This window comes from Colossoma macropomum, unplaced genomic scaffold (assembly GCF_904425465.1).
Source record: "Colossoma macropomum unplaced genomic scaffold, Colossoma_macropomum, whole genome shotgun sequence".
NCBI lineage: Eukaryota > Metazoa > Chordata > Actinopteri > Characiformes > Serrasalmidae > Colossoma > Colossoma macropomum.
In genome coordinates, this window is record NW_023494809.1 from 28,914,296 (window position 1) to 28,941,802 (window position 27,507).

The 27,507-nt window shown below is 41.3% G+C and overlaps 1 protein-coding gene across 1 annotated transcript in view; it reads right to left on the reverse strand.

Annotated features, from left to right (window-relative positions):
• Positions 1 to 27,507, reverse strand: part of fam49bb (family with sequence similarity 49 member Bb) — a 90,535-nt gene that overhangs the window by 20,761 nt on the left and 42,267 nt on the right. The window contains exon 3 of the mRNA XM_036558553.1: positions 5,855 to 5,937. Coding sequence (XP_036414446.1) covers positions 5,855 to 5,927 — 73 coding nt within the window. The 5' untranslated portion in view covers positions 5,928 to 5,937. The remainder of the gene's footprint in view (positions 1 to 5,854; positions 5,938 to 27,507) is intronic.

A 27,507-nucleotide genomic window follows, 5' to 3' on the forward strand; every position in this document is an offset into this window, starting at 1 on the left:
TTTTTTGTTAATATCAAATAAAAATAAATAAACAAGGTCTCATATATAAAATAAGGTGTTTAATAAGCGGCTGTTACAAAAAAGGCTTTCACTGCAGTAGGTAAACAGTGTCGAATGAAATAAATTAAATTTAGTTATTAAATTAATTAATTAATATATACTATTTGCTTCAAAGCAAAACTTGCTTATATTTGATAAACATGTTTCTATTACTGCAGCAACAAATTCTTAATTTTAAAGCCACAAGATTTCTTGGTTTGATGGCTATCACTGACTTCAATCTTTTTTGAGATGGACATCATAGAGGTCAACTCAACTCAGTGGTAAAATGTAAGGTACAGGCTGCTGAGTCCAGACCACATTCCTAGAAGACCACTGCAGTGGCATTTTCACCCTAACTACTGGACCCACCAGTATGGACATTGGGTCACCAGCACAAACACAAAATTCAGACAGGCACTAATAGCAGTAATATTAAATATAAAGTGTCTATGATAGTAAAACAGCGCTTTATTGACAGATGTGCTTATCAACTGTGAATATTTGAATATTTTTATTAGCTGTCAAATGTCAAATTTCATAAACTTAAAAAAACACCGAAAACTACAGAAGTCTGGAGAGGCCCTGAGCTGTTACTATAATTTTCTGGATTGTTATCTTGAAAAAAAACAAGATAAGTAACTCGTTATTTTAAAAATAACAAGTTTGTTATCTTGACATCACAAGACAATTAACTCGTTATCTCAAGATAATTTTGTAATGGAGATCATAAAATAATTAACTTGTGATCTCTAGATACCAACTTCTGCTATCTCGAGATAAGTAACTCGTTATTTCAAGATAAGAAAGATAAGATAATTCGTTATCGCAAGGTAACTTTATCTTGAGATCACAATAAAGTTATCGCATATCTCAAAATAACTTTGAAATCACAAGATAACTAACTTTTGATCTCAAGATAACATGATAAGTAACTTGTTATCTCAAAATAATTTTGTTATCGAGATCACAAGATAATCAACTTTTGCTATTTTGGGATAAGATGAATAACTCGTTATTTCAGGATAACAATTTTGTTATCTTCAGATAACAAGATAATTCGTTAACTCGAGGTAACTTTCACTTGAGATCACAATACAATTATCGCATCTCAAAATAACAACTTTCTTATCTTGAGATCACAATCATAACAACTTTTGTTATCTCAAGATAACAAGATAAGTAACTTGTTATCTCAAGATAATTTTGTTATCGAGATCACAAAATAATTAACTTGCGATCTCAAGATAACAACTTTCGTTATCTTGAGATAAAAAGATAAGTAACTCGTTATTTAAAGATAACAATTTTGTTATTTTGAGATAACCAAATAATCAACTCGTTATCTCAAAATAATAACAATCCAGGAAATTATAACTCCTTCATGGCCTCACTGGACCTCCGTTAAGAACACGTAGGTCTATTAATTAATTAGTTTGGACGTGTCGTTTTTTGTAACCATGACGATGTTTTGTATTTAAGCCAGTATTGCCATAATAAATTAGAGTAGCTGGTCACTGTCAATTTAGCAGCCTTTTACAACATAAAACCTAGGGATGCGCATTCCGACTAATTTTGACACTGGAGTATCTGTAAGAGCTCATGAATGAATATTCAGTTAATTGCAGGAAAGAAAAGAGAAAAAAAAAATTATATATATATAAAAACATTATTCGAAAACAGCCAAGCGACACTGGTAGGTTTCTGTGTTGGATGAGTAGCAGAGGCTGCCTCTTCAGATGAGCTACTGAGCCAACAGAGCTAACACAACCAACACACTCACAACTACAAGCAAACTCACTGCTTCACCGAACTGTTGGTCTGTTTATTTCCAGTATCAGCGGCGAACTCGAGAACCCGTTCACATCCCAACATAAAACCACTGAAACCATCAGAAGTGAGGTGGGACTTTCGCAGATATCATTAAATACATGAAACCTTAACTAGCAGATTTTATTGGTCAACCAATTTATCGATGGTGCCCTAACTTTAACACCTGTTTCAGCTGATGAAAGGCTTGATAAACAGCTGCTGAGCTGAATCAGACGTATTAAAGCAGGGCGTGTACTGAACTCTGCGGTGCTGTGGACCTCCAAGAGTGCAGTTGGACATATGTGCTCTAGTCAGCCTGCCACAGATAAGACTGCTCTCATTTGTGGAGCTGCAAAGCAAAGTCTGGAATTTAAAACACTGGAAACTTCTGAAACTCTTCTAAAGAGTAACCATAACTTTGAACTTCAGCAGGCTTTAAATAGAGTGGGGCACCTCCCATTCACTCAGCATCAGACGCTGGCTTTATGTAAGTGTGGCTTGTGTATCTAAGCTTAGCTTCAGCAGCAACAAACTGGGTCAAAGTTGAGAATGTCACTGTTTACATGCTCGTGATGAGGGTCCAGCACTGTGTTATTGTTTACTGTCCAGTTTCTCCTGCTGTCACTCACTCACTCACTCACTCACTCACTGGAGCTGTTATTAAAAGCAGCTTTAAGAATTATATAAGATTCAGGAGTGACTCCGTACTGCCCCCCTTTCTCTGCCCGCTTTAAATATGTATAATGTTATTGTAAAGTGAGGAAATTGATTTTGTTGCCCTGAGGCAACATCGTGCAGTAAAGGGTTAAGATGTAAACAGAGTGGTTCAGAGTGGTTCGGTGTGAAACGCTCTGTTCTAGAGAAACTTACTGAGTCAGAACTGTTCACAATGATGGTGATAGGAACCAGACGTCCACCTCTAAAAGTCCAGCACCGTGTTATTTTTTTTACTGTCCACTATCTCTGTCCTGCTGTCACTCACTTATTTATAGGAACTGTTATTATAAGCAGCTATGAGAATTATATGAGGTTCAGGAGTGACTCCATACCGCCCCCCTTCTGTGCTCGCTGGAGAGCAAGCCTGGTCTAGCAGGAAGCCATACAGACAAGCGTGTGGGCGGAGAGCTGGAAAACGCCCACAGTGGACATCTCTCTCTCTGGGTCTCCTTTACCTTCTTCTATCCTTTACTCCCTGAACCTTATGTAGACTCAAGGCTCATCTCATGTCTGTGATGAACGTTCAAATTCATAAGCAAGGGTGAAAAATACTCGAATGTATGAAATATTCAAAATTATTCCACCAATATTTCAAACATTTTTGCACAATTAAATGGTTATCCCTCTACTGCTGCATTCATTATGATAGCAATTTAAAACTTCACTGTCTTGCATAAAATGGTCCTTGATTATTAAATTATATTCATTATAAAATTATACATAATGATTATTAATAAACTGTCCTGATCATTAAATTAAAAAAACATTAAAAAAATGTCCATCATCTAAACACACACACACACACACACACACACACACACACATCATCTAAACCGCTTATCCTTCTGGGTCGCGGTGGGGTGCTGGAGCCTATCCCAGCTGTCATTGGGCGGAAGGCAGGATACACCCTGGACAGGTTGCCAGTCCATCGCAGGGCAGACAGACAGACAGACAGACATACACATTCACACACACACACACACACACACACACACACACACACACACTCACACTCACTCACACCTAGGGGCAATTTAGTGTGTCCAATCAGCCTGACTGCATGTTTTTGGACTGTGGGAGGAAACCGGAGTACCCGGAGGCGCTACCCACTGCGCCACCGGTGACCCAGAAGGATAAGCGGTTTAGATGATGGATGGATGGATTAAAAAAAATGTGTGCAGGGGTCATTTTGGGAGTGTGTTGCCTTGAGGCAACATTGTGAGACAATGGGAAGAAATGATATATAGCTGTGTTCCCTGAAGTGGTGAGACCTGTTTTGTGACTGGCTAAATCCATTACACGGTCACACAGTGTTGCCTATAGGCAACAAACATATTTCTGCAAATTCTCATAACAAAAAAAGTGTATAATGAATGTTAAAAAAGAGGGTTAAATGTGCCCACTTAGAGATAGTATAGCCAAGTACACGCTTTTTATTGACTTACTCAAACTCTTTCCTTTATTGTTAGCTCCATTATTGTCTTTAAATATAAATAATGTTATTGTAAAGTCAGGAAAATGATTTTGTTGCCCTGAGGCAACATCATGCAATAATTGAATAATTGTACTTTGTTCATAAACACAAGTTTTATATTGGGCGATTTGTACGTTACTCAAGTACTACTGAAATTGAATACTTGTACTTTTAGTCAATTACTCCAGTTTCCAAGATTAAAAAAATACTTTTTACTCATTTAGACTTTCAAAATACTTATTTACAAATTTCAAAGGTAAAGAGATTTTTCTTTTCACATGTATTTTAATATATTGTTTTTTATGGAAACATCAACTAAATTCATATCATTATAAAATGTCAGTTTTGATGATGTGAGACTAGTAATGGTGATTTGTTGCAGAACTGCACAAACAAAGAAAGCTTTTTTAATTATGACTTGTTGAGTGTAGGTTAACTGGTGGTTCTGGATAGTAAATAAAATGTCTAGATTTGTGTTGTAGTCATGGCGACCCCTGGTTCCCATCACCACCACTGTAAAGAAATCTGAGCCAGTCAGCTTCTCTACAATGACCTATTTCACATCAAACCACTCTGAATTACTTTGTTTGCATCTCAATAACTGACATGCAGAAATTTTGAAAAATCAGTGAAATCCCCCTTTAATACAGCACACCAGAAGCTACTAAACAGATCCCACATCCCATTTAAAGTGCATATACATTCAGTTCATTACAGCGGTCATTTGTCTCACTGTAGTGCCACTGGTGAACATTTTATTATTTTTATTGGTGCACATGTTGATTTTAGTACATGTTTTAATGAAGTGCCAATAAAGTAACTCTGATCAACTTCTTCCTGTGTTCAACTGTGATGTTTTGGAAATCTTAGCTAAAAGGAACTAATTCCATGTCAACTGGTCAGCAAGTCAGGCTAGGTAACATTAGATAGCCTTCATAGTGTAGTTAACCTCTTATGCTCATGGGTATATTTCGTTTTTTTTCCATCTGAATTTAGATGCCCAAATCATAAGACAAATTATTCAACAACTGCATGAGATAAATGCAAATTTAATTTTTTTTTTGTAAAAGCTCCCCTCAAATTAACAGAACGTGTTTTATGATCATACATATTGCTATATGCTTACAATTTACTGCTGACAGCCAAAAATCTTAGATGCTCTTTGTATTATTTTATAAAAATAACGTTTTACAGAGCAGATCACTGAAGAGACGCCATCTGTTTATAGTTTACAGCCCAGATTTGTGGAAAAATGGGTCGACTTTCAGTAGAAACAAAAATGTGAGTTCAGCTTCTTTTATTATAAGGGTTTAAAATTACATCACCCATCTATTTGACTGGAAAGAAGACAGTTACAGCCCTTATACGACCCCCACCTTTAGAATGTAGCTTATGAAATATGAAAGTTATGCAGTAAAGAATATGATGAGGTGCGTTTTGGAAGTTAAAAAACTGAGGTTTACTTTTTTCTTCTATATACTTGTGTTTCAACGTCGATGCTTTTAACTTTACTTCAACTTAAGTATATTTTGCCTCCATTCCACCACTTTTAATTGAGTAAGATTTGGACACTATACCCATAATTTCACTTAAGTTTATTTTCTCTGTGCTTTTTCCACCCCTGCCCACAGGGCATCAACATTTTTAAGCCAAGCCAAACCATTTAGACTCTAACATTAAGAAAATCTGTCTACTAACTGGACAGAAGCGATAAGTCTTTAAAAAGTGCAAGTATGTGATGTGGAATTTGCGATAAGGTTGGGGAGTTAAAGTACTGTGGATAAACATGTTTGAATGAGTGCGAAATCTTACTTTCAAAATCAAGGAAGAAATTGGGCTCCTGTTCCAGGTCTGTACACGTCAACACTTTCAGGAGGTTCCCCATGACCAGATACCTGAAGAGAGACAGAGAGAGCATTTGAGTTGAATGAACTGAAATACTTCGACAACGTATCTTTAACAGGGCCTGAAATTCATGATCCAAACACAACTAAAGCTGGAGATAAAACTCTATGTGACTTAAACCCGACCCACAGCATCAAGTTTTGGATTAGAGGCCAGAAATTCTGCCCCGACCTGACCCGAACCTAACCACCAACCAGTGACTGAATAAAACACAGACAGCACTTCACGTTTCTTTGCAGCAACAATGACAGTATTCAGATCATGGACACAACAAAAACTGCTAGCCTGAATATTAGCTGTGAAAAATGGTTAAATTATTAAATTATTATTACATTTAAAATTTTCATTCATACAAATCATACAAACAATTGGATATGTTTTTCAAGTTGAGAAACCTTTTTTGAATTGTACATATGAGGGTGCAAAAAATGAAGCACGCTGATAAAAATAGTGGTCTTTGGGACCACTTTAAGAGGATGAGAGCACAACGATGTGCCTTATCGAAAATAAAAATCCACAGGATTTAGGACTGTTTTGTTCATGTTCTCCGAGAGAAGCGTGATGCAAAATTATAGAAGTGTAGGAACTACTGAGGCACACTGAGCCAAAGCTAGCCCCAGCATTTATGTTTGTTTTACATGGACTAGTAATAAGTGGTCAATTTTAACTTAATAACGTCTCCAACTCTGCTGACTCCATAACTGCAGAGTTCCAGACCTCCTCTACATAAGCACACAACTTCATGGCATGGACTTCCATGGCCGAACAGCTGCATGCAAGGTGAATGCCAGGTGAACGTTACCTGCCTGACTGCACTGTGCCAGCTGCAAAGTTTGGTGGAGGAGGGATGATGATATGGGGCTGTTTTTCAGGGGTTGATCTAGAACCCTTAGTTCCAGTGAAGTGAAATCTTAACGCTTCAGCACCAAGACATTCTGGACAATTCTATGCTTCCAACTTTGTGGGAACAGTTTGGGGAAGAACCTTTCCTGTTCCAGCATGACTGAGCCCCAGTGCACAAAGCAGCTCCATAAAGGCCTGACTGGGTGAGTTTGGTGTGGAAGAACCTGACCGGCCCTCACAGAGCCCTGACCTCAACCCCATCACACACCTTTAGGATGAACTAGAATGGAGATTGTGAGCCAGACCCTCTCGTCCAACATCAGTGGCAAAAATTCCCCACAGACTCTCCAAAATCTGTAGAAAGCTTCCCAGAAGAGTGGAAGCTGTTAGAGCTGCAAAGGGGGACCAACTCCATATTAACGCCTATGGATTTAGAATGGGATTCATAAAAGCTCCTGTAGGTGTAACGTGTAGGGGTCCCCATAACTTTTTTCCATATAGTGTATGTAGTCTTGACGAGGTATAACGCCCTGACGAGCATCCTGGCCATAATTTGGTGCCTCTTGATGTTCCATGGTCACCCTGGGGTGCCAGGGCCCAGCTGTGCCAACCAGCCAACCCCCCTCTCTGCCCCCTCTCCAGACAGGCTCTGCGGTTTTCCTGCACAAGGCTCCCCTACCAGATGTCATTACACTGCCACCCCAAACCACAACCCTGGCCACACACACATACACACAGCACGTGAGTTACGGGAATCCTTGCGCTGTAGTGCCTCATGCCAACCGTGCGTGTCTGCTTACAGCTTAAACTCAGTTCCCTGTAGAGAGGCCCCCCGGCTTTACTGTCAAGATTTAAGAAACAAAAACAGATCGTACGCTCTTCACAGAAACCGGTCCTCTAAATAGCCCCATTTCTGAGGTCCCTTGGGGAGAGTGAACCAGGGCAGCTTAAAAGCACTGTTACTGAAGACTAATTCACAAGTCACACTTCAAGCCACTGTGTCCAGCAGTGAAAACCAGTGTGGTTTCAAAGTCACAAATTTAGCAAGATGAAATGAGTATCTATAGTAACTGTATTGACATGGGAAGGCCTTTTTCAGACATCAGAATGCAGCGTTTGGCTGTTCTTCGCCACATATTTCGCACAGAGTGGGACCGTCATGAACACTCATTTGAACCCAATCACTCTGTAAATTTACTTTCTCAATGAACTGACCATGATTAGTTGCCAATTTGGTGACAATGCACATCCCTGGAGTGAGAAACAGACTGACGTGCCCATTTACATACACATTCTGCACCTAACTTTACACTCAAAATGCCCACTAAGTACGAGTTATTCATTTTTTAGGAGATATTTCTGAGGAGATTACATGTAAGATAATCCACTTGTATAAGGAACGAGAAAGCTAAAGGAAAATTGCTGGAAAACAAGAGTTTCCAAAACATGATTAAAAGCTCCAGAGAAAATGGGGCTCCTAACAATCACCGGGAAAGCCTGGTAGACACCAAAACTGACCCCATCAGATAAACAGCACTTAAAGCTTTCATCTCTGAGAGAGAGGAGAAAATCAAGCTGCTTCAGATCTGAAAACATCCACAGGTGTTTCTGTCCATCCTTCCACTGTGAGAAGACGACTCAGCGCTGTGGGTCTGAAAGGATGTGTAGCTGTCAAGAAGAACCTCACTGAGAAAAGGAGACGGACACATCAAACAAAGAAGCTGAACGATGGACTGACCACCCCAGAGTCCAGACCTCAACACCACTGAATGTGTTTGATTACTTCAGAAAATGATCAACCAGCTTCTAAGACTGAACTTTGGAGGTGTGTCTGCAGATTCTTTGAGGAGCTGAAAGTGAGGCTCCTGAAAAGAAGCTGGAATAATGGTAAAGAGTGGACACACTACATGTAGTCGTTGAGGCTTTTGACGCTGAAAAATGAATGACTCGTAGTTTTGGCTATGCAGGGTCTGTTGTTCAGTTAAGTCAAGCTAGATTCCTCGGCAACAGCTCTAATGTGGAGACTCTGGTTTGGAGGACTTTGTCAGTTTATTCTTAGAAAGCAGGGGCACCTGGGAGAGCGCACCTTTCCCAGGCCAAACGCTCCCCTGTCCCATCGTAGCTGGTGAAACTTGCGGGTTGCAGAAAACAGGTTTGCAGAAACCTCTGGAAGTTCACACACACATTAACACTTTATCTCTGACAGGGGATCACTGAGAAATTGACTTTTTCTACATGAGGTTGGTGAGAGAGGGACGGGGGAAAAACCACAACTGGTGTATAAGCTTCCACCTGGCAGACAGGAAGATAGCATCAGAGAGAGAAAGAGAGACATGACGAGACCAAACACTCACAACCTGTGCATGTTCCCACACTGATAGTCGGGGTATTATATCACCTGCTTCTGCCCTGTGCCTCTCAGTTTCTACCTCAAGCAGCTCAGAGATTTGTTCCGACACCTTACATAAGATACGGCAAGTACAGTGCAAATCACAGAACACTGTATGGGCTCAATCAGCCAAAGCACCGGCTCTATAAAGTGCAACTGGTCTAATTAAAGCAGAGCTTTAACTGGACCGGAAGTTTTGACCCAAACAAAAATACAGTCTGAGATCATTCTGCCCAAACCAAAGCACCAAGTTCTGAATCCAAATCTTACTGGAGCCCAAGAAACTCAATCCAAAGCTGCTAAATGGAGACAGTTCATTAGGTTACGTCAGAGGTCGGCAATCCAAATGTTAAGAAGAGCCATTTTGTCCTTTCAACAAAAATCACCTTGGGAGCCACAACATAGTACAAGTATAAGCTAAAAAATATAATATAAATGAAAACAGAGACTATAGACGCTTTTCTCTCATCTCCGGCAGGAAACTTTTTTTTTTAGAACAGTTTTTTGATAAATATCTTTCAAAGTTCGACTTTTTACGCGGCTGAAGTCGCTTCTCATTCTCCAGCTTCTTGTTTGAATTCCCTCGTTCCACCTTAAATGGTTCCTGAGGCGGCAGAATGTAAACTGTGGCACCATTTAAGGTGGAACGAGAAAATTCGAACAAGAAACTGACTTCAGCCTCGCGACTTTTTAGTGTTTGTCGGTTTCTCGTTGCAGATTAAACATATCGGAAAACCAGCTGGAGTGATTATAAATGCAAATAAGTTAATTAATCTCCAAATCATCGATGTTCGTCTTAAATCTCTCTCTTTGCCGTTTCGTTATCTACTAGCTAGGCGAGATTGTTGTCTGTGCTGCTATGGTGACCAGCAGTCTGCGCTGATCTTCAGGGTTAAAGGGTGAATTAGCAGTTCTACATTAACTCCAAAGTTTAAAACCATTTATAGTTAAACTGTGTTGAACGATCAGCAGAGCTTTATTTTACTGTAAAGGAGATTTATTTTATTTTTACCCACAAACCTAATTCTGCTGCAGAGCCACAACAGGACAGTAAAAGAGCCGCATGGTGCCGACCCTGGGTTACATTACAGCAACCGTGACGGCCGTCTCAGTCTTTCCCATGCATCCATTTTTACACATTTGTTAGCTTTGCGGACCTGCCAACAACACAAGCGACTGTAGTATGTCATTTTAAAACTGTTTAAGGTAATAAGATTAGAGAGAAAGAATGAAGTGAGGACAAAAAACTGAAGTGGATGAATGTAGGCCAAGGAGGGAATGAATGTAGGCCAAGGAGGGAGATGGGAGGTGGTGAGAAGCCTGAACATGAAGGCCAGCCTGAGCCCTAAAAATATTTAAGAAATGATGTCCAATCCTGACCCAATATGAATAGTCTGTTACCTGCTCGGATTTAAGCAGGTATATCAAGCTCAAACTTACTGATGGGTAAGAAAGAAAGGAATCCAGAAAAGATCCACCAAGTCCTAAATACGCTGTTAGAAATAAAGGTTCTGTACGGGTTCATATCTTATTCATCAAGGTACAAACAGTGTAAATGTTCCCTCAAAGCTCCAACAGTGGTTTTAAGGTCTGATTGTGAACCTTAAATAAGTTTTTCCAGGTGAAAAGTTCGTATTTGTACCTTTTCATAACTGAATGTTTTAAAACAGAACAGTAAAATAAAAGCCTGGAGACGAGACGGGGTGTGTGGAGTCAGTACAGCTTAGAACATATCATTTCAGTGGATTATGGTTCAGTTATGTTCCCTGACTAAAGGTACTGAGATGGACCCTTGAGGGTCCCACCCCAGTGACAAGAGGGGGACTGCCCCAGAGACAGAATAGTACCTTTATTTCCGAGAGTGTAGAGTTCATGTGTTCTTCACTAAATAACCCCTAAAGAACCAATTTTTAAAAGTGTATATTGATTAGGGGACCATTTTGGACATTCATTTTTTGACATAAAAAAGTAATAATTTCACACTTCATAGAAAGAAATGCATTAATAAATTCTAATTAATGTTTACTTTAAAGGAAAGAAATTGGTTGGTATCAGTATCAGAACAGAAAAAGTGAAATCGTGCCATCTCTACTCCAGAGCTCTACACTGCCCCGTGTTGTTGTTGGTGCTGTAAGACGTCTGATGACGCTGCTATCATGCATGAGCAACAACAGCACTCGAGAGAGCTGAGAACAAAGTGAAACTGGCCGTGAGTCAAACTGGGAGAACTGGGGGAGATAAAAAGAGCAGAGATCGCAGGTGGTATAGATTATTCAGCACTGTAAATGTGTATGTGCACGTCTGGGAACGATTTAGCCGTCATTAGAATCCATGGAAAATGCTTCCAATGAACCAAATTAGTGGGTGAAAATTCACTTTTAACAGGGCAGAGGGGCTCAGCAGACACCAGCCTGGCCCTGTAATACACGGCTTCCTCACTTCAATGATATAAATAAGCATTTAGCTCGACACCCTCCGCCCGGCTCCTCCGCCGCTGAACTCCAGCTGTAATTAGACAGCTCCTGCGTTCATAACGAAGTGGAGGGTTTTAACTCTCAGAAGGCGAATGGAAGAAAGAAACAGGCAGAGGGTCATTTTAGGCCATTACAGCAGCACTGTACCCATGATTCCTGTGCCTCGAGCTGGTAAAAAGAAGCACGAGACTTACACAAGAGAACAGGCAGACCAAGCGATGTAGGTCACGCTTATTACCATCCGGACTATGTGCACTAGAGTGTGTGAGTGTGTTACGTAATCACAGCTTGCTAATATGCATAGCCTGACTCATCATAAAGGCAAGTTATGAGGCATACAAACGATTACGATGTGACGCCGTCAGGTCGCGCACCGGAATCTGCTGCACATTCTCAGGTATGCTATAAAAACACACTATGCCAAAATTACACACATATAAACATACAGTCTGCTAGTCTACTCTAAACAGAACCTACAGACATTACAACATTCATACCGTTTATTTTTATGGTATGAAACAGACTGGGAGGAGTGCATTTCTGAAACCTTGAAATGGAAAGACAAGAGTAGTGTTGTAAGAAGACATGGCTGTTATTTGAATTTAGGGATATCTGAACTCATCCTTGAATTAGTTTACTAAAATAAATGAAAAAATGAGATTCATTGGCCATTTTTCATCAAAGTTATGTCCAGTCAAATCTGATTGTAAAATAAGCACCCGCAAATTTCATCTTTGGTGTATCTGTACAATAAAACTCAAGTCTTGTGGAAGTGCATGTAACTTTGAGAGAAATAGTTTAAAGCCTTGGGTACACGACTTTTTAAGTGTTAACAGATTATAAAAGACTGAGCATCTCAGACTGGGAGATTTTTGGGTGACTGAAATACTGGGGATCCACACTAAACGATTAGGGGTCACACACTACTCAACTTTTACGCTGTTGCTGAACAGAACGGAGCTGACTGAACTCTCGCAAACTCAAGCATTCTCCCGTTACTAGAAGACGCAAATAAACAAACGTGAGCTGCTGCTGCTGTTTTCTCTGCCGTTTGTGCTGAAACAGTAAAGAAGTAGCAGGTAAACATGTTTAAATGGGGATCATGGATTTAAAAATGTGATCAGTTTGGTATTTTTAGAGTTTTAAATTGACATAAACTCGATTGTGCCTTAAATTCAGCTCATTAAGAAGCTTCGCTCCACCTGTGAGAGACTTTCCACCATTTCTCTTTGTTTACTTGCTGTATTTTCTTCTTTTGTGCTCTCAGTTTTCATTGGCTGTTGCAGGAGATTGAGTGAGATCAGACTGAGTCGCTGACCAGTTTACATTAGATTACACTCAAAGTCGGGTCGAAAAAAAAATAAAAAATCAGACGTGTGATAAACTCCGACTGGGAGGCTAAAAATCTGAGTCTGTGCCCCTCACACACGACTCTATTCTCTCAATTCCCAACTGTCAACTAGAGTCAACTAGCTCAGACTAAGAATTGGGGCTAAAATGGGGGTAAAAGTCGTGCAGTGTAACCCCCGCTTAACCCCTAATGGCCAAGTTTTCATCACACACTTCTATAACCTACGAACAGCTCAACCAGTTTGCACTAAAGTCCTTGTAGTTACTGTATAATAAGCCTTAGTATGTAATAAGCCTGAGATTTTAAAGGCTTAACAACCTAAAAATGTTTGATTTGAGGTTAACTAACCAAAACTATTAAATTCTGTGTTTTGTGAAACATGCAACACAACAACACAGGACAATCAGTGTGTCCCAATTCAGGTCTGCATCCTTCGAAGGATGCGGTCTACGAAGGCGTGTCCTTCAAAGGCTGAACCAAATTAGACGGTCCGGTCTACGGCGGATTTCCTGTTTGTGTCACAGCACCGCTGTTCCCGCCCTTACAGCTGCGGCACGAAACGCTGCTCCTGTCCAGTTCGTTAAAGGTGGAGCCAGAAACTTTGATTTTAATTTTTTAATTTATTAGAGCTGGAGATGCTTCACCGTCGGCTACTGATGCGATTTATTTTATTTATTTTTTTTACATTCGTATCGTTAGCTATTCGACTCTTAAACCCAATACTTATATTTATATATATTTAACTTGTATTTAAAAGTGTCTCTTCAGCCGCTGTTTGCTTCCCTGCTGACGCCGCCATGTTCTCGAATCCTTGCTGGCACATAATGAACCTCGGGTTGTGTTGGCTGGTGAAGGATCCACCTGCTGGATCCTTCGTTGCCATGGAAAAGGAGGACACACTTCTCGGCCGCATATGAAGGAGCCATCGAAATGGGACAGTCTAGTCGCGCCGCTGTGACGCAACCGGCCTTCGAATGCAGCCTCCGAAGGACGCAGCCCCTGATTTGGGACACACTGTATGTGGAGTTATTCGTCCTCAAAAGATGATGAGTACATCCCACTTTTCTTTTCTGAAAATAAAGCGCTAGTGTGTGGGCAGATGCTGATACTGACCCATTTCATCAACGTGAGCTGGGAATCATAATGCACTCTTTTTCTTCTGTACCATTACACATTCTGAGTGGAAGACGGTATTAGGAAGGGTGTCTGAGGTAGCTGAGCGTTTTCACTGAGGATAGGTGGCGGTGGTGGGAGGGGGAACCGAAACACATTACAGGTGGAAGATAACGCCCTCCAGAGGTGGCAAAAGCCATTACAAGAATTTTGTCTTTTAAACAGTATGTTGGAAGCTCAATGCTTCAACGGATGTATGAAGCTCAATATGACCAGGGACGATAACTAACTTAATTAATTTAATTAAATTAGGTAAAAAAGGTCCATTTTGAGTTCAGGTTAACTTTCAGCTGAATGGTGATATCTAAGCGAAATGTTTCTGGAAATACAGGGAGATTCACTCGAAAGAGGCCCCGAATATTCTGTTGTAACTCCTGTTAGGATGAAGTAGTTTAAACCAAAAAAAATATGCAGACACTGATGTTGGACGAGAGGGCCTGGCTCACCATCTCCATTCTAGTTCATCCCAAAGGTGTGTGATGGGGTTGAGGTCAGGGCTCTGTGAGGGCCAGTCAAGTTCTTCCACACCAAACTCGCCCAGTCAGGCCTTTATGGAGCTGCTTTGGTCACTGGGGCTCAGTCATGCTGGAACAGAAAAGGTTCTTCCCCAAATTGTTCCCACAAAATTGGAAGTGTACAATTGTCCAGAATGTCTTGGTGCTGAAGCATTAAGATTCCCCTTCACTGGAACTAAGGGTTCTAGACCAACCCCTGAAAAACAGCCCCATATCATCATCCCTCCTCCACCAAACTTTACAGCTGGCACAGTGCAGTCAGGCAGGTAACGTTCTCCTGGCATTCGCCAAACCCAGACTTGTCCATCAGACTGACAGACAGAGAAGCTGATTTGTCACTCCACACAATACATTTCCACTGGTCCAGAGTCCAGTGGTGGTGCTTTACACCACTCCATCCGACACTCTGCATTGTACCTGGTGACGTAAGGCTTGCGTGCAGCTGCTCAGCCATGGAAGCCCTGCTATGAAGCTCCCGGTACTTTTTCATCCATATAGTGTATTGAATGAAAAGCAAAAACCCCGATGACTGAAGCGGACAGACGACAGACCGCCGACAGGAAAAATAATGACTATGACAAAAACAGAGGGACGTGAATCTGTGTCCGCGTCTCTGGCCATGTCCACATTTATGGCAGGACAGGCTGCTGACAGGAAGGACGTCAAACCTCCGTCAGACGCAAGGATCTAAAACGACACGTTACAGAATTGTGCAGTACCCTGCCAGAACCATGAACAGAGCGAGTTCTCTCTGAGTAACACACACAGACAGCCATGCTCTCCACACACACACACACACACACACACACACAGAAGCAGGGTGAGGCTGGAGGGAGCCGAGGGAGGCACAGAGGAGCTGGAGGAGGAGAACAAACCTGGAGTCTAGATCAGGAAGAGCAAAGGTTGAGGTCACAATAACCTCGATGTCCAGTTCCACAAAGAGACGCACACTTTAACTTACTACATACATAAAAAAGACGGTTCTTCAAGGGTTCTTTAACACTTTCATGATGCAACAAACCCCATAATCACACAAAGCGTTCTTTATAGAAGAATGTAGGTTCTATATAGAACCATTTTCTTTACTTAAGAACCCTTGAAGAACCATCTTTTTTAAGTGTGTACTTAAAAAAAGATGGTTTTTCAAGGGTTCTTCAGCAAGGCAATGGTTCTACTCCGAACCATGAGTTCTACATAGAAACATATGCATGATTACATGGTTCTTTGCATGGTGCAATGGTTCTTTAGATTGATGGAGAATGTGCTGTATTTGAAAATGGTTCTACATAGCACCAAAAAGCGTTCTGCTATTTTGACGTTGTCAAGCTTGTAACAATAGAAGAACCTTTTTTGGTGTATATAGAACTCTGGCGTACATAGAACCCTTTTTAAAAAGGTGCTATATAGAACCATCTTCAGCACACCTTCCATCAATCCGAAGAACACTTTCACGATGCAAAGAACCCTTTAATCTTACAAATGGTTCTTTGAGTATTAATTGTTCTACATAGAAAAAAATTCTTTACTAAAGAACCCTGGAAGAACCATCGTTTTCAAGTACACACTTAAAAAAGGTGGTTCTTCAAGGGTTTTTTTAGTAAGGGCAATGGTTCTATGCAGAACCGTGAGTTCTAAGTAGAACCATTTGCTTGTTTAAATGGTTCACTGCATCAAGAAAGGGTTCTTCAGATTGATGGAGAATGTGGAGTGTTTGAAAATGGGCAGCACCAAAAAGGGTTCTGCTATTGTGACTAAGTCAATACTGTAACAAGAGCAGAACCCTTTCTGTTGCTACACCATTTTCAAAAAGGTTCTATGTAGAACCATACAGACCACATTCTCCACGTCCTTTTTTTTAAAACTATCTAAAATATTTATTACTGGTTGTTCAAAAATGTGGATTATTTCAATGATATAAATGGTTAAAAGCCCATCTCTAGTTCCCAGGGAGGGTTCTGGGTCATGGGAAAATAGTTCCCATCGGAACCTCAACTGTGTTTTTGGGATTTCAGGCTGAGAGAAAAACCAGAGAGTAAATAAAACAGATGCAAAGTAAATTGAAGACAGTTCACTAAGTGCTTTTTAGTTTAAGGGTGGCTCAGCATGTGGACAAAGAAACTATTCCAAATTGAAGCGTGTGGGTCGGTGACGGAGACCACGGCCAGCCCGTCATCTGTCCCAGAACCAGCCATGGGCCACATTTCATCTGCTGTGGCTGTAATTAGCGAGCGTGAACATTTAGAGTGTTAGCAGTTTACAGTAGGATGCTGTACTGTACTCAGAGCCCTCCTGGAATGACCCCACTGCTCCGCCGCCTCCGGAGAAGAAGCGCAGATTTGAGTCGCGGCCAAGTGGTGCCAGCGCTGTGCCAGCCCCTGCCCAGCGTGCCTACCCATAATCCTACACACCAGCTCACTCACTCTGCAATGAGGTCACGCCAAGGAGAGCTGGCCTACAAACAATGTCTCATACACGCAATGCTTTCTGTTCCTATTACACACAAATAAGAAAGCAAACAACTATGAATGCGCTTTTCAAAAACAGGTTATTTTGTTCATGTAATGAGGATATTATACAGTTTTGGGTTTAGAATGTAGTGTTTTCAGACCGGCTTTTAAGTAGACGTAAGATCATTAAAGATTTAGGAACATGGCATGTTAGCCTAAGCTGACTTGTGGTGCTAGTAGAGAGAGAGAGAGAGAGAGAGAGAGAGAGAGAGAGATAATGCGAGTTTAAACTAATACAGGGATTGAGATTAAGTAAACTGCAAAGATTAGACAGACGATGTATTTTATACTTATTCTATTTCGCAGACAGTCTGTAAACAAACAAACTAACAAATTCAACACCAATAATTCACACCTGACTATGTTAAACTTTCCTTGCATTCGATATTCCACTTACCACATTTTTGTGTTTTTATGAAGCAAAAACAGCCATAATTCATTTTAACGTGACCATTTTCCAACCTCTCTTCATCCTTTAGAACTAAACAGGTTGTTTTTGTTACTGTACCTTTAACAATGATATAGATTTTTTGGGTAAGGCTTTTGGACGATCTACAGGGCAGAGTATCGCTTATTTACAATTTTGGTAGACCATCATATAAAGCAGTTTGCAGTCAGACTCTGGGAACGAGAGTTTTCCTGTACTGGTCCTTCCTTGGACTGGAACACTATATGGGCTAATTTAAGTCACTCCTCTAAAAATCTGCCTCATCAGTTTATCCATTACAAAGTAATTCACAGAGAATATGCAACACCTAACAGGAGATTTCAAATAAAACATATTTCTAGTTATACCTGTAATATTTGTAACTCTGCACCTGGTGCATTTATGCATATGTTCTGGGAATCTAGCAGATATAAGGACTTCTACAGTAGATATATGATCTAAAGTACTTGATCTAAGTGATCCACTGTCGCCACATTTACGTCCTTCCAACGAAAACTCTTTGATGACGATTCAGCGAAGGATGGTGGTGGCAGTTTTTACAGCTACCAAGAAAACTGTCCTGTAACTCTGGATCATCCCACAGCTTTAAGTTCTGAAATTTTGGATATCTAGTTTTCAAAATATAGTTTGGACAGAATCTTACAGCAAAGCTTAACAAGGCAAAACAGCCAACAACAAGAAACTGGGAGAATATATCCGAGTCTATTCAAGAATTTTAGATTCCAATTATTTTTTGTAATGCTGCTCAGTTGTCTAGTTGTTTTGTATTGTCGTTGTTTTATTTCTGATTTGTGTGTATTACTAAAAACGTATATCACCGTCCTGCCTCCCCCTCCCTCTTACCTTTCCTCACGCTTGTTGCAAAACACAATGAAAAATGCAATAAAAAGTTGATCACAAAAAAATTATACATTATTATATTTTGTTTTTTGCCATTATGTTAAACTCAGCAAGTGTGCACTAAAATTAGCAGATAAAACACCATGCTTAAGCCTGCTCTCTGTAGAGGATGGGTTAATGTATTTTTCACTTAGAAAATCAATAAAACGTGATTTGGGGTGTTCAAACTTCCGCATACATAAGTACTCCCTGTTCTGACTGGCCGCCCTGTCTCACACCTCATTCAGAAAGCAGCCCAAGCTGAAACTCCCTACTTTAACAAAGCAGGGCGTAGGAAGTTATCTGATGAGTCGAGTCACATGGGCTACAACAGGAAATATATGTTCAATATAAGCTCAAAATAGTGAGAGAGGTGGAGTGTAAGCAAGTGGGTGTTTAGAAAAGACGTAGAAGCGCTGAAAGGATAAGCGGACGTCGGAACAAGAGAGCATTAAACAGTAGTAGAAGCAGAATAAGAAGACACTGAAATGGTTGCATTGCTAAGCGAAGGCATTTGAGGTGACTGCATCAGCGGAGGGTGATGCACGGTGCCTGCAGGCTGGTTTCGCGGTGGTCCCGGAGGGCGGCAGGGCTTCTCTGCATGAGCTCTGCCTGATCGAGAGGCTCCTGAAGTGGGCTGTTTGTGCTCAGCACCCCCCTACTGAGAGATTGCGTGCTGGAGCACAGAAGCAAAGGCAGGATGGAGGTAGAGGCAGAGGGGGGGGAAGGGCGAGGGAAGGGGGGTTGTGTGATGGAGGATCGTCTGAGGCCGCGGGGCAACTTACGAATTCGCTCCTGCGCTCCGATTGGTCGAGGCTGAGCTCTCCTACATTCCGCTGTATCCATGGTGCCCAAAAAAGCTGGCGCGGCTCACTTCGAGCCGAGAGCCAATGGGAGCGCAGGTTGGGAAGGGGATTTTAGGAGGGGGTGCTGGTTCAGTAGTACGACTTAAAAGCCTGCGCGTGAATACATGAATGGCGATGAGGTAATGCACCAAAAACTCCCGACTTAACACAACAGCGGGCGAGGAGACGGATCCCGGAGTTTGGAATATCCCACATTCCAGTTCGATTAGGAGATTAGCCGCTACCGAGGCTAACTACACGAACTGACCTACTTACCTAAATCAGGACGGGGAGGAGAAACAACACCAACACTTAAGGGCCAAAGCTTGAAAAAAGGTTTTCCTCTAATCTTTTCAAATCTAATTTCTTACAGTGAAGCAAAAAGAGAGATTTTGTTGTGGGAAAAATATTTAGTATATAAATTCCTTTATGACCCTTTTAACAGTGTTAGTAGTGAACACCCTGCTACTGTACCAAGCATACACAACATCAACATGCTGTTATCCATCCAGGAACCGCCTCCCTGCTTCCCTAAATAAAGCGAAGGAAAAAAAAACAACAACATGAGGGTAAATGGGGGAAAAGGGGAGCAGCGCTGGCGTTCCATTGCAGCACTGCAGCATGGGAGTCCACGTGCCTCTCCGATACTACGCCTGCTCTCCGGCGCCAGGGAGAGGGGGAAAGAGGGGGAGAGCGAGGAAAAAAAATAGCTCTTTCTCCCCTCCTTCTTTCTCTCCGTCACGTGGGCACAGCCGTGGTGGAGCTGAGCGCCTCCATGGAGCTCAGCAGGGGATGGAGGGGGATGGAAGGGGGATGGAGGGGGAGCGAGTAATAATGTGCATTTAAATTAATACATATGATGGAGGACGATCATGAAAAATGCAAGAATGAGACAGATGGATGTATAACAGCAGCTCTAATGCTGATATGATATTTCACACTGAGTAGTAGGATAATTAAAGCAGCGGCTCTCAATCCCACCCCTAAGGGGTCCAAGCACTGCATAATTTTGGCGTTTCTCCTGCTGCAGTGAATCTGACCGAGTTCATGAAAGGCTTGATAATTAGCTGACGAGTTGAGTCTGGTGTGAGAGAGCAGGAGAAATGCCAATGCACAGAGCACATGGTCCTATAAAAAAGGGCGGGGCTTTGGATCAGCTGATTGGAAGCACGTAGTAGGTTCTGATGTTTAAAAATTTTTTCAAGTGCGATTGGTAAATACATTCATGTCAATATATGGTCTTGTTGCACCTCAGAAATAAATTAATTTCATTATTTAATTGCATCTAAAACATTTATGGTAACACTTTCTATGAATGTCACGTTTGTAAGCATCTATAAACACATTTATAACATGTTGTAATGCCTTCATACGGCATTATAAACAATTATAAACATTTATGAAAATGAATTACACTGGAGTACACTTTATAGCCATGTGTATTATACATTATGAATTGTTAATATAATGCAGTATAAATAGTGTTAATAACATGTTATACTGTCAGTGCCAAAGAAGTCAGTCCCAGCTTGGAGAGCGTAAAGACAAATACCAAGCTAACGGTGGTGAACATTACCTTTCCCACATTGGGTAAAACACTGATGGCAGCTCTAGTTTAAACTCTGACATTTGAAGCCTGTAATGTGCTTTACTGTGAATGTTTTAGTGTTTCAGTAAATCCTTCAGTAAATACTTCAACTTGAAGCCTCACTCTGAACACTGGAGGAGGCTTTAGTACAGTACGCTTCACTTTACTTAGAGCGGACAAATACGACTTATGAGCTCTTATAATTTGTTATGTTCAGTACTCATAATGTATTATGTTAACAATTCATAATGCATAATAAGCATGGCTATAACGTGTAATGCATTTTTATAAATATTTATAGCCATGTGTATAATGCCTTATGAATGCATTATAACATGTTATGAATGTGTTTATAGATGCTTACAAAGGTGACATTCATAGAAAGTGTTACCACATTTATTTTATTTTCTTGCTAGTATTGGAATAAGAATTATTTTATTGTATTTGAAAACAAAAGGGTTAAATTCTCAATATGTCCCACAGAACATCGTCTAATCAGATTTTTTTTATGATGGTGTCTAGGTAGGCACAGCCAAGCTAGCACTCACATCGGTTAGGCCTTTAGGAACTGGACACGGACAGTGAATATGAGCCATAACTAAGTTAAGGTCAGTTGTTAGAAATGGAAAAGAGCTTTTTACTAAAAGCGTTGCTGTAAACTGTAAATACAACGTAAAATATTTGTTAATAGGTTTGTTAGAAGCTTCAAGTGTTCATGTTTAATCTATTATGACCAAAAACGTTTATGTGAACTGGCATTAGCTTCACGCTAACATACAACTAGAGTCCCATAGGGGTGCTAGTAGAAATCAGCATTATCATAGATATTTTCCCCATTTCTGAAAAACATTTAAGGCCCAAACTGAAGGCCTAACACTAAGAGACGTGACTCGCCACTGCTAGCAGCTAGACAGACAGATTGATTGATTGCTGGCCACTGAAATGAAGCACTGTCTTCTTATTGAAACCAAACTTCATTACCAGTGTGAACACCAATATCACTGACTGACCTGTTGACCTGCTGTACTCTCATAAATGATAAGAAATGCCCTTGAATACTTGTGCACAGGCCAGTTCTGGCCAGTTCTGGACTCTGGCTGTCCCTGTTGAGCTTTCTTTCTCGCCAGGCCGCTAAGCTTAAATGCTTTGAGCACTTTTGGTGACACTGCTGGAGTTGCGCAAAAGAAGGGTCGTGGTTTCGGCCGCATGTTTCGCAAGTCCATCTACCTTTCCGTCTCTCCGGTGAACGGCTGACTGACCTACTGCACGGAGTTCACTGAGCCTTGACGCAAGTGGGCGGGCACTGTTTGTTTACCAGCATGCAGTCAGTCTACAGTCCATCTGACCACCCTCAGGAAGCACTCTGCTGGACTCCACATGGCTTTTTCTTGGTCAGGGGATTGCAACAGGGCGTGCAGGCAAAACGGTGTGATCTTACATTACTGATCAATAGTAAGTGCACATTAGTCAGTAATGCGTCGGCATGCATGCCTCACATCTGCACAGCCTATCAATTACTTTTGCGTGTGAGGGAAGGAGGGGTGTGTGCGGGTACGTGTGGCTCTCTCTGCTGTGTCAGTCTGCAACAGCATCCTCAGCAGCATCAGCAGCGGCGCGGCAGGCAGTTTCAAACTTGACCTAGATTTCCTGGGGTGCGCCGCCACATCGTATTAGCCAAGTGGCGCGCGCCCCAGTCGCACCCCAGACCCCATGACACTCGCCCAATCAGACAGGCAGAAAATGCGGGACGATCCCTCGATTTTGGGAGAATAAAATGGCACGCACCACACCCATGAACCGCACGACCCCACCCAGCTGGGAAAATGTCTACATACAAAAAAGGGCAGGGGAGTGATGGAAAAGGGGAGGGGCTTTGTGTGTTTGTTTGTGATTTAAAGCCCCTCCCACACAGGCCAGAATGGGCTAAGCAGCTCCTATAATGCTGCTTTGTGGAATCAAAACAAAGCAGCTCGTCCAATCAGAAAAGGCAGCAGCTCTGAGAGCTGTCGATAATTGGTGGCAACGGTCAGGGAAAAGGATAAAAAAAGGAAACATGGAATGGTCAAGTCTATTAAGAGCCTTCAAAACAAATAGATTTAATCATAACGCCCAATTAGCTAAGCCGCTCGTTAAGCTATCGGCTCAATCTTTAATTCAGCCTGACAGAATCTACGAGCGAATCAAATGCAAAGCAAATCATTTTTCATTACAGAGCAGCGCTGAGGAGATGAGTGGGAGGTGTGCGCAGTGATCTAATAGGCAGGGTTCAGAGCGGGATTTCGGTTAATCTCTCCTACAATGGGACCTCTTAGTCCGCACCGTACCTCTCCCAGTCAAAGCCCGAAACCATGGCAACCAGATATCATAAGCCAAAAACAGGGCACCTTTTTCTGAAGCATCGGACAGGAATTTTAAGCCGAGCCTGTTCGAACACTTCAAAGTCTGTTTAATCAACAAACACGCGTCGCTTCTATTCTCTCTTCGCTCCGTTTGCATTTCAAAACCGCTCTGATCCCCGTAATCTTTAAAAAACGCCGGCTTTGGGGGACGACGGGTCGAAAAAACAAGCCACAAAAGACTGCAGTTTAGAAAACTGCGCGCTCGGCGTCGGGACTTTTCCGCGCTCTGAGCCGAAGCGCTTCCGGAACTGACAGCGCGTGAATGTTCATGTGACGGTGCAATCTCACCGGGACCCTCTGCTGGATTTGAGGATATGAGGAAAAAAGTCTCAGTTAAGGAAGGAGAGTAGTGAGTTGCAGTGGCACTCCTCCTTACTGCAAAGATCTGGTCAATGCTGAGGAGGCGTTTGGTGCAGGACCAGCATAGAGAGGTCAACCTCTGCATACAGATTAAAGCAGGGCTGTGGCCCTCACACACAAGAGCAGGTTTTTATACCTTGTCAGGACGTGTGGTCACGCATATGCACCATATATTTCACTGTTGTCGGAACAAAACCTTGTATCTCCATTTTTGTCGTTTTTCAGTTTTTGTCATTATTTGAAAATGCCTGTTGTCCTTTACACTGTGTGTCAATTTCATGATGAATGGACCAAAAGAAACGACCCAAAATGACTTGGAAAAATGTCTGGTTCCATTGACTTACATTAAAAGTATAGTACGGTTTTCCCTTCTCCTGTAAAGTTAGGATTTTGGAGATTTGAGGTTTTGTTCTGACATAATGAGAAAGTTTACAATGTAAGGAACAGCATTCCTAATTTTTAAGGTCACATAAGGTGAAGACTTTATTAGTCATTCTGGACCATTTCTGTTGGTCCATTCATCATGAAATGCAAAAAACACAATATACACAATGTAAAAGGCAACTTGCGTTTCCAAATCATGAATAATTGTATTAAAATAAATAAAAAAGATGTTAAGAAGTTTTAATAACGGCAAACATATAACTAAATATATACACCGATCAGGCATAACATTATGACCCACCTCCTTGTTTCTACGCTCATTGTCCATTTAATCAGCTCCACTTACTACATAGGTGCACTTTGTAGTTCTACAGTTACAGACTGTAGTCCATCTGTTTCTCTGCATACTTTGTTAGCCCCCTTTCACCCTGTTCTTCAGTGGTCAGGACCCCCACGGACCCTCACAGAGCAGGCACTGTTAAACTCCAGCAGCACTGCTGTGTCTGTTCCACTCAGACCAGCACAACACACACCAACACACCCCCACCACGTCAGTGTTACTGCAGTGCTGAGAATGATCCACCACCCAAATAGCACCTGCTCTGTGAGGGTCCATGGGGGTCCTGACCACTGAAGAACAGGGTAAAAGGGGGCTAACAAAGCATGCAGAGAAACAGATGGACTACAGTCTGTAACTGTAGAACTACAAAGTGCACCTATATAGTAAGTGGAGCTGATAAAATGGACAATGAGCGTAGAAACAAGGTTATGCCTGATCTATAAACCCAGAACCATAAACCTAACACTGACTTTACCCTCAATAACCAAAAATAAATGTTTTTTGCACTTTCAGATTTAAAAACTAAACACTGACCTTTGTAAAAGAAGCACAGGACCACTATGTAGGTTAGTGCTGTTTTTCTGTTTTTCCAACAAAAATTGTATAAAAATACATCCATAAATGCCCCATTTGTTGCATAAAGAGACTCTAGACAGGACCAGGTTTGTAGAAGTTGGATTGCATAGGTTCTATCAAAAAATGCTTCCTTATAGCACCAGCATATCCTTTGGCTTGTAACACCAGCAGAAGCCTTGCTGCTATAATGAACCACTTCTTTAAGAACACATAAAACGGGTTCTCCATCACCGAGAACAACCAAAGAGCCATTTAAGGGTATAAATGCTTCTTCTACGTGTCATGGCTCTATATATACACTCAAGAACCCCCTTGTTTTAAAGGACAAAATCTAGCCCACCAGGGAAATCTTCTGCAGCCTCCACGTCCCACTGACCTTTTGACCAAGACTGACTCATGTCTGTGACCCACCTACTCAGCCGTCATATACAATAATCTTTACATTACAGCTGTACCTTTTTTCGGTATCAGCCTCTGCGCTATACGCGATCGTGGACTTCCCTGGACTTCTGTGCTAAGGGTGGGGCACTGTCAGAGGGGCTTTTGGTGCTGCGTTTGGCACGCAGAGGATTTGCGCTAAGAGGATCAGCAGCATTTCTAATGCACGGAGCGCCCTCTGGTGTTCAGACGGCTCGCGAACTGCAGGAGGTGCCACTCCCTGTCTCTGGGGCAGCCTCTACAAACACTTTCAGTTTTAGAGGTCAAAAGGATAGCGCAGGAATCTGGAGCCTTATCTTAACCAGATGATTTAAACTCAGGTCCCGGAAGGTCCATAGTTTAGTGTTTCCTGCTGTGGTGTATTGATTAGGGAATGTTAATGAACTGGTGAGAATCAGGTGTGTTGAATCTCTAAACTCTGCAGCCCTTCAAGCCTGAAGTCCCTGACTTTTGCAAGTTTATTTGCTTTCATTTTACCCTGTTACCTCCTCACTGCAGTGAGGTTAGGAAACTTCAGCCTGGATATACAGTCTGCAGTGGACTAAATGAGTAGACTGTATGACACAGACTAAATGAAAGGGGAACAAACCCACTTAATGTTTAAATAATCCTTCCCCTCCGTTCAGCATGTACATCCACATGCGCCACTGTGACCAGCTACATGAGTCATAAAGCCCCATTCATATTTACCTCATGCTTTAGGGATGGCTCACACCACCAGGCTAAACGCACCGCATGCTGTATATGGATATTCCACACTGCTCTACTTTACAGCACTACTTTAAAGGTTATTTACTATTGAAAACTGCAGTTTAATCCAAACAGGATTAATCTGAACGCTCTTAATCTTGCTTTATTTACAAATACCTTTATTTACGAGTACCATTAATACCCAACCAGGATATACACATACACTGTATTAGTACTACTGTATTAGAAGAGGGCAAACGGTCACTGTGGACATTTGGCCGACATTAAAAAAATAATGATTAATTCATTTCCTTGAACATTAACGACACACTAAGAAACGGCGGAGCCTGCAGGATCAGAATGCCGTCAAGGCACCTTACAAATACAAGTCGCATAATTTGGCCAATGGCGCCATCTGTTGTCCAAAACCTACAAGGTACTTTCATCGTCTCACCTGAGATCAGTGAGATCTTGTAGTTTCTTTAAAAAGCACAAGATCGAATCAGATCCTAGAACGTCTTTAAAAAGACATCAGATCCTAGATCTTCTTTAAAAAGGTGCTGTGTCCTAGAACATCTTTAAAAAAGGCACCAAATCCTGGAACTTTTTTTTAAAAGGCAACGGATTCTGGAACATCTTTAAAAAAAAGGGCATCAGATCCTAGAGCTTGAAAAAGACATGAGATCCTGGACCTTCTTTAAAAAGGCACCAGGTCCTAGAATTAAAACAAGCCATTATATCCAAAAATGTCTTTAAAAGGCCTCAGATCCTGAAACGTCTTTAAAAAAGTGTTTAGATCCTAGACCTTCTTACGAAAAGGCATCAGATTCTAGACCTTCTTAAAAAAAGCATCAGATCCTAGAACGTCTTTTAAAAAGCATCAGATCCTAGAACGTCTTTTAAAAGGCATCAGATTCTTAAAAATTCTGGGGGCTGAGCCTCCATCACTTGGAAGCCAGGCACCCACAGGTGGAAGCAGCATAGATTAACTGATGAAAATGAAGTTGATAAAAATGTATGTGAATTAAAAAGAGTGAATAAAAATGAATGTGAAGTGTTTATTTGATAAAATCTGAATCACACTTCATCATCATCACAAAGGTGGTTTTTGTATGAGGGTGGACATAAATATTCTTTGACGAGAAGCAAGGTGATGAAAATGCATGAAAAGTGAAAACTGAAGTGCTATTTTATCAAATAATTTGATAAAAATAATTTATCTACTGAGAATTTTAGTCCATTTCTGTTGCTCGGCTCATTCACTGTTTTAATGTTACATTTTTTTTTTTACTTCTTATTTAGTACTTATTTACCGTTTGACGTGAGCAAATGTCACTCAAAATGTTCCACCTGCCTACTCA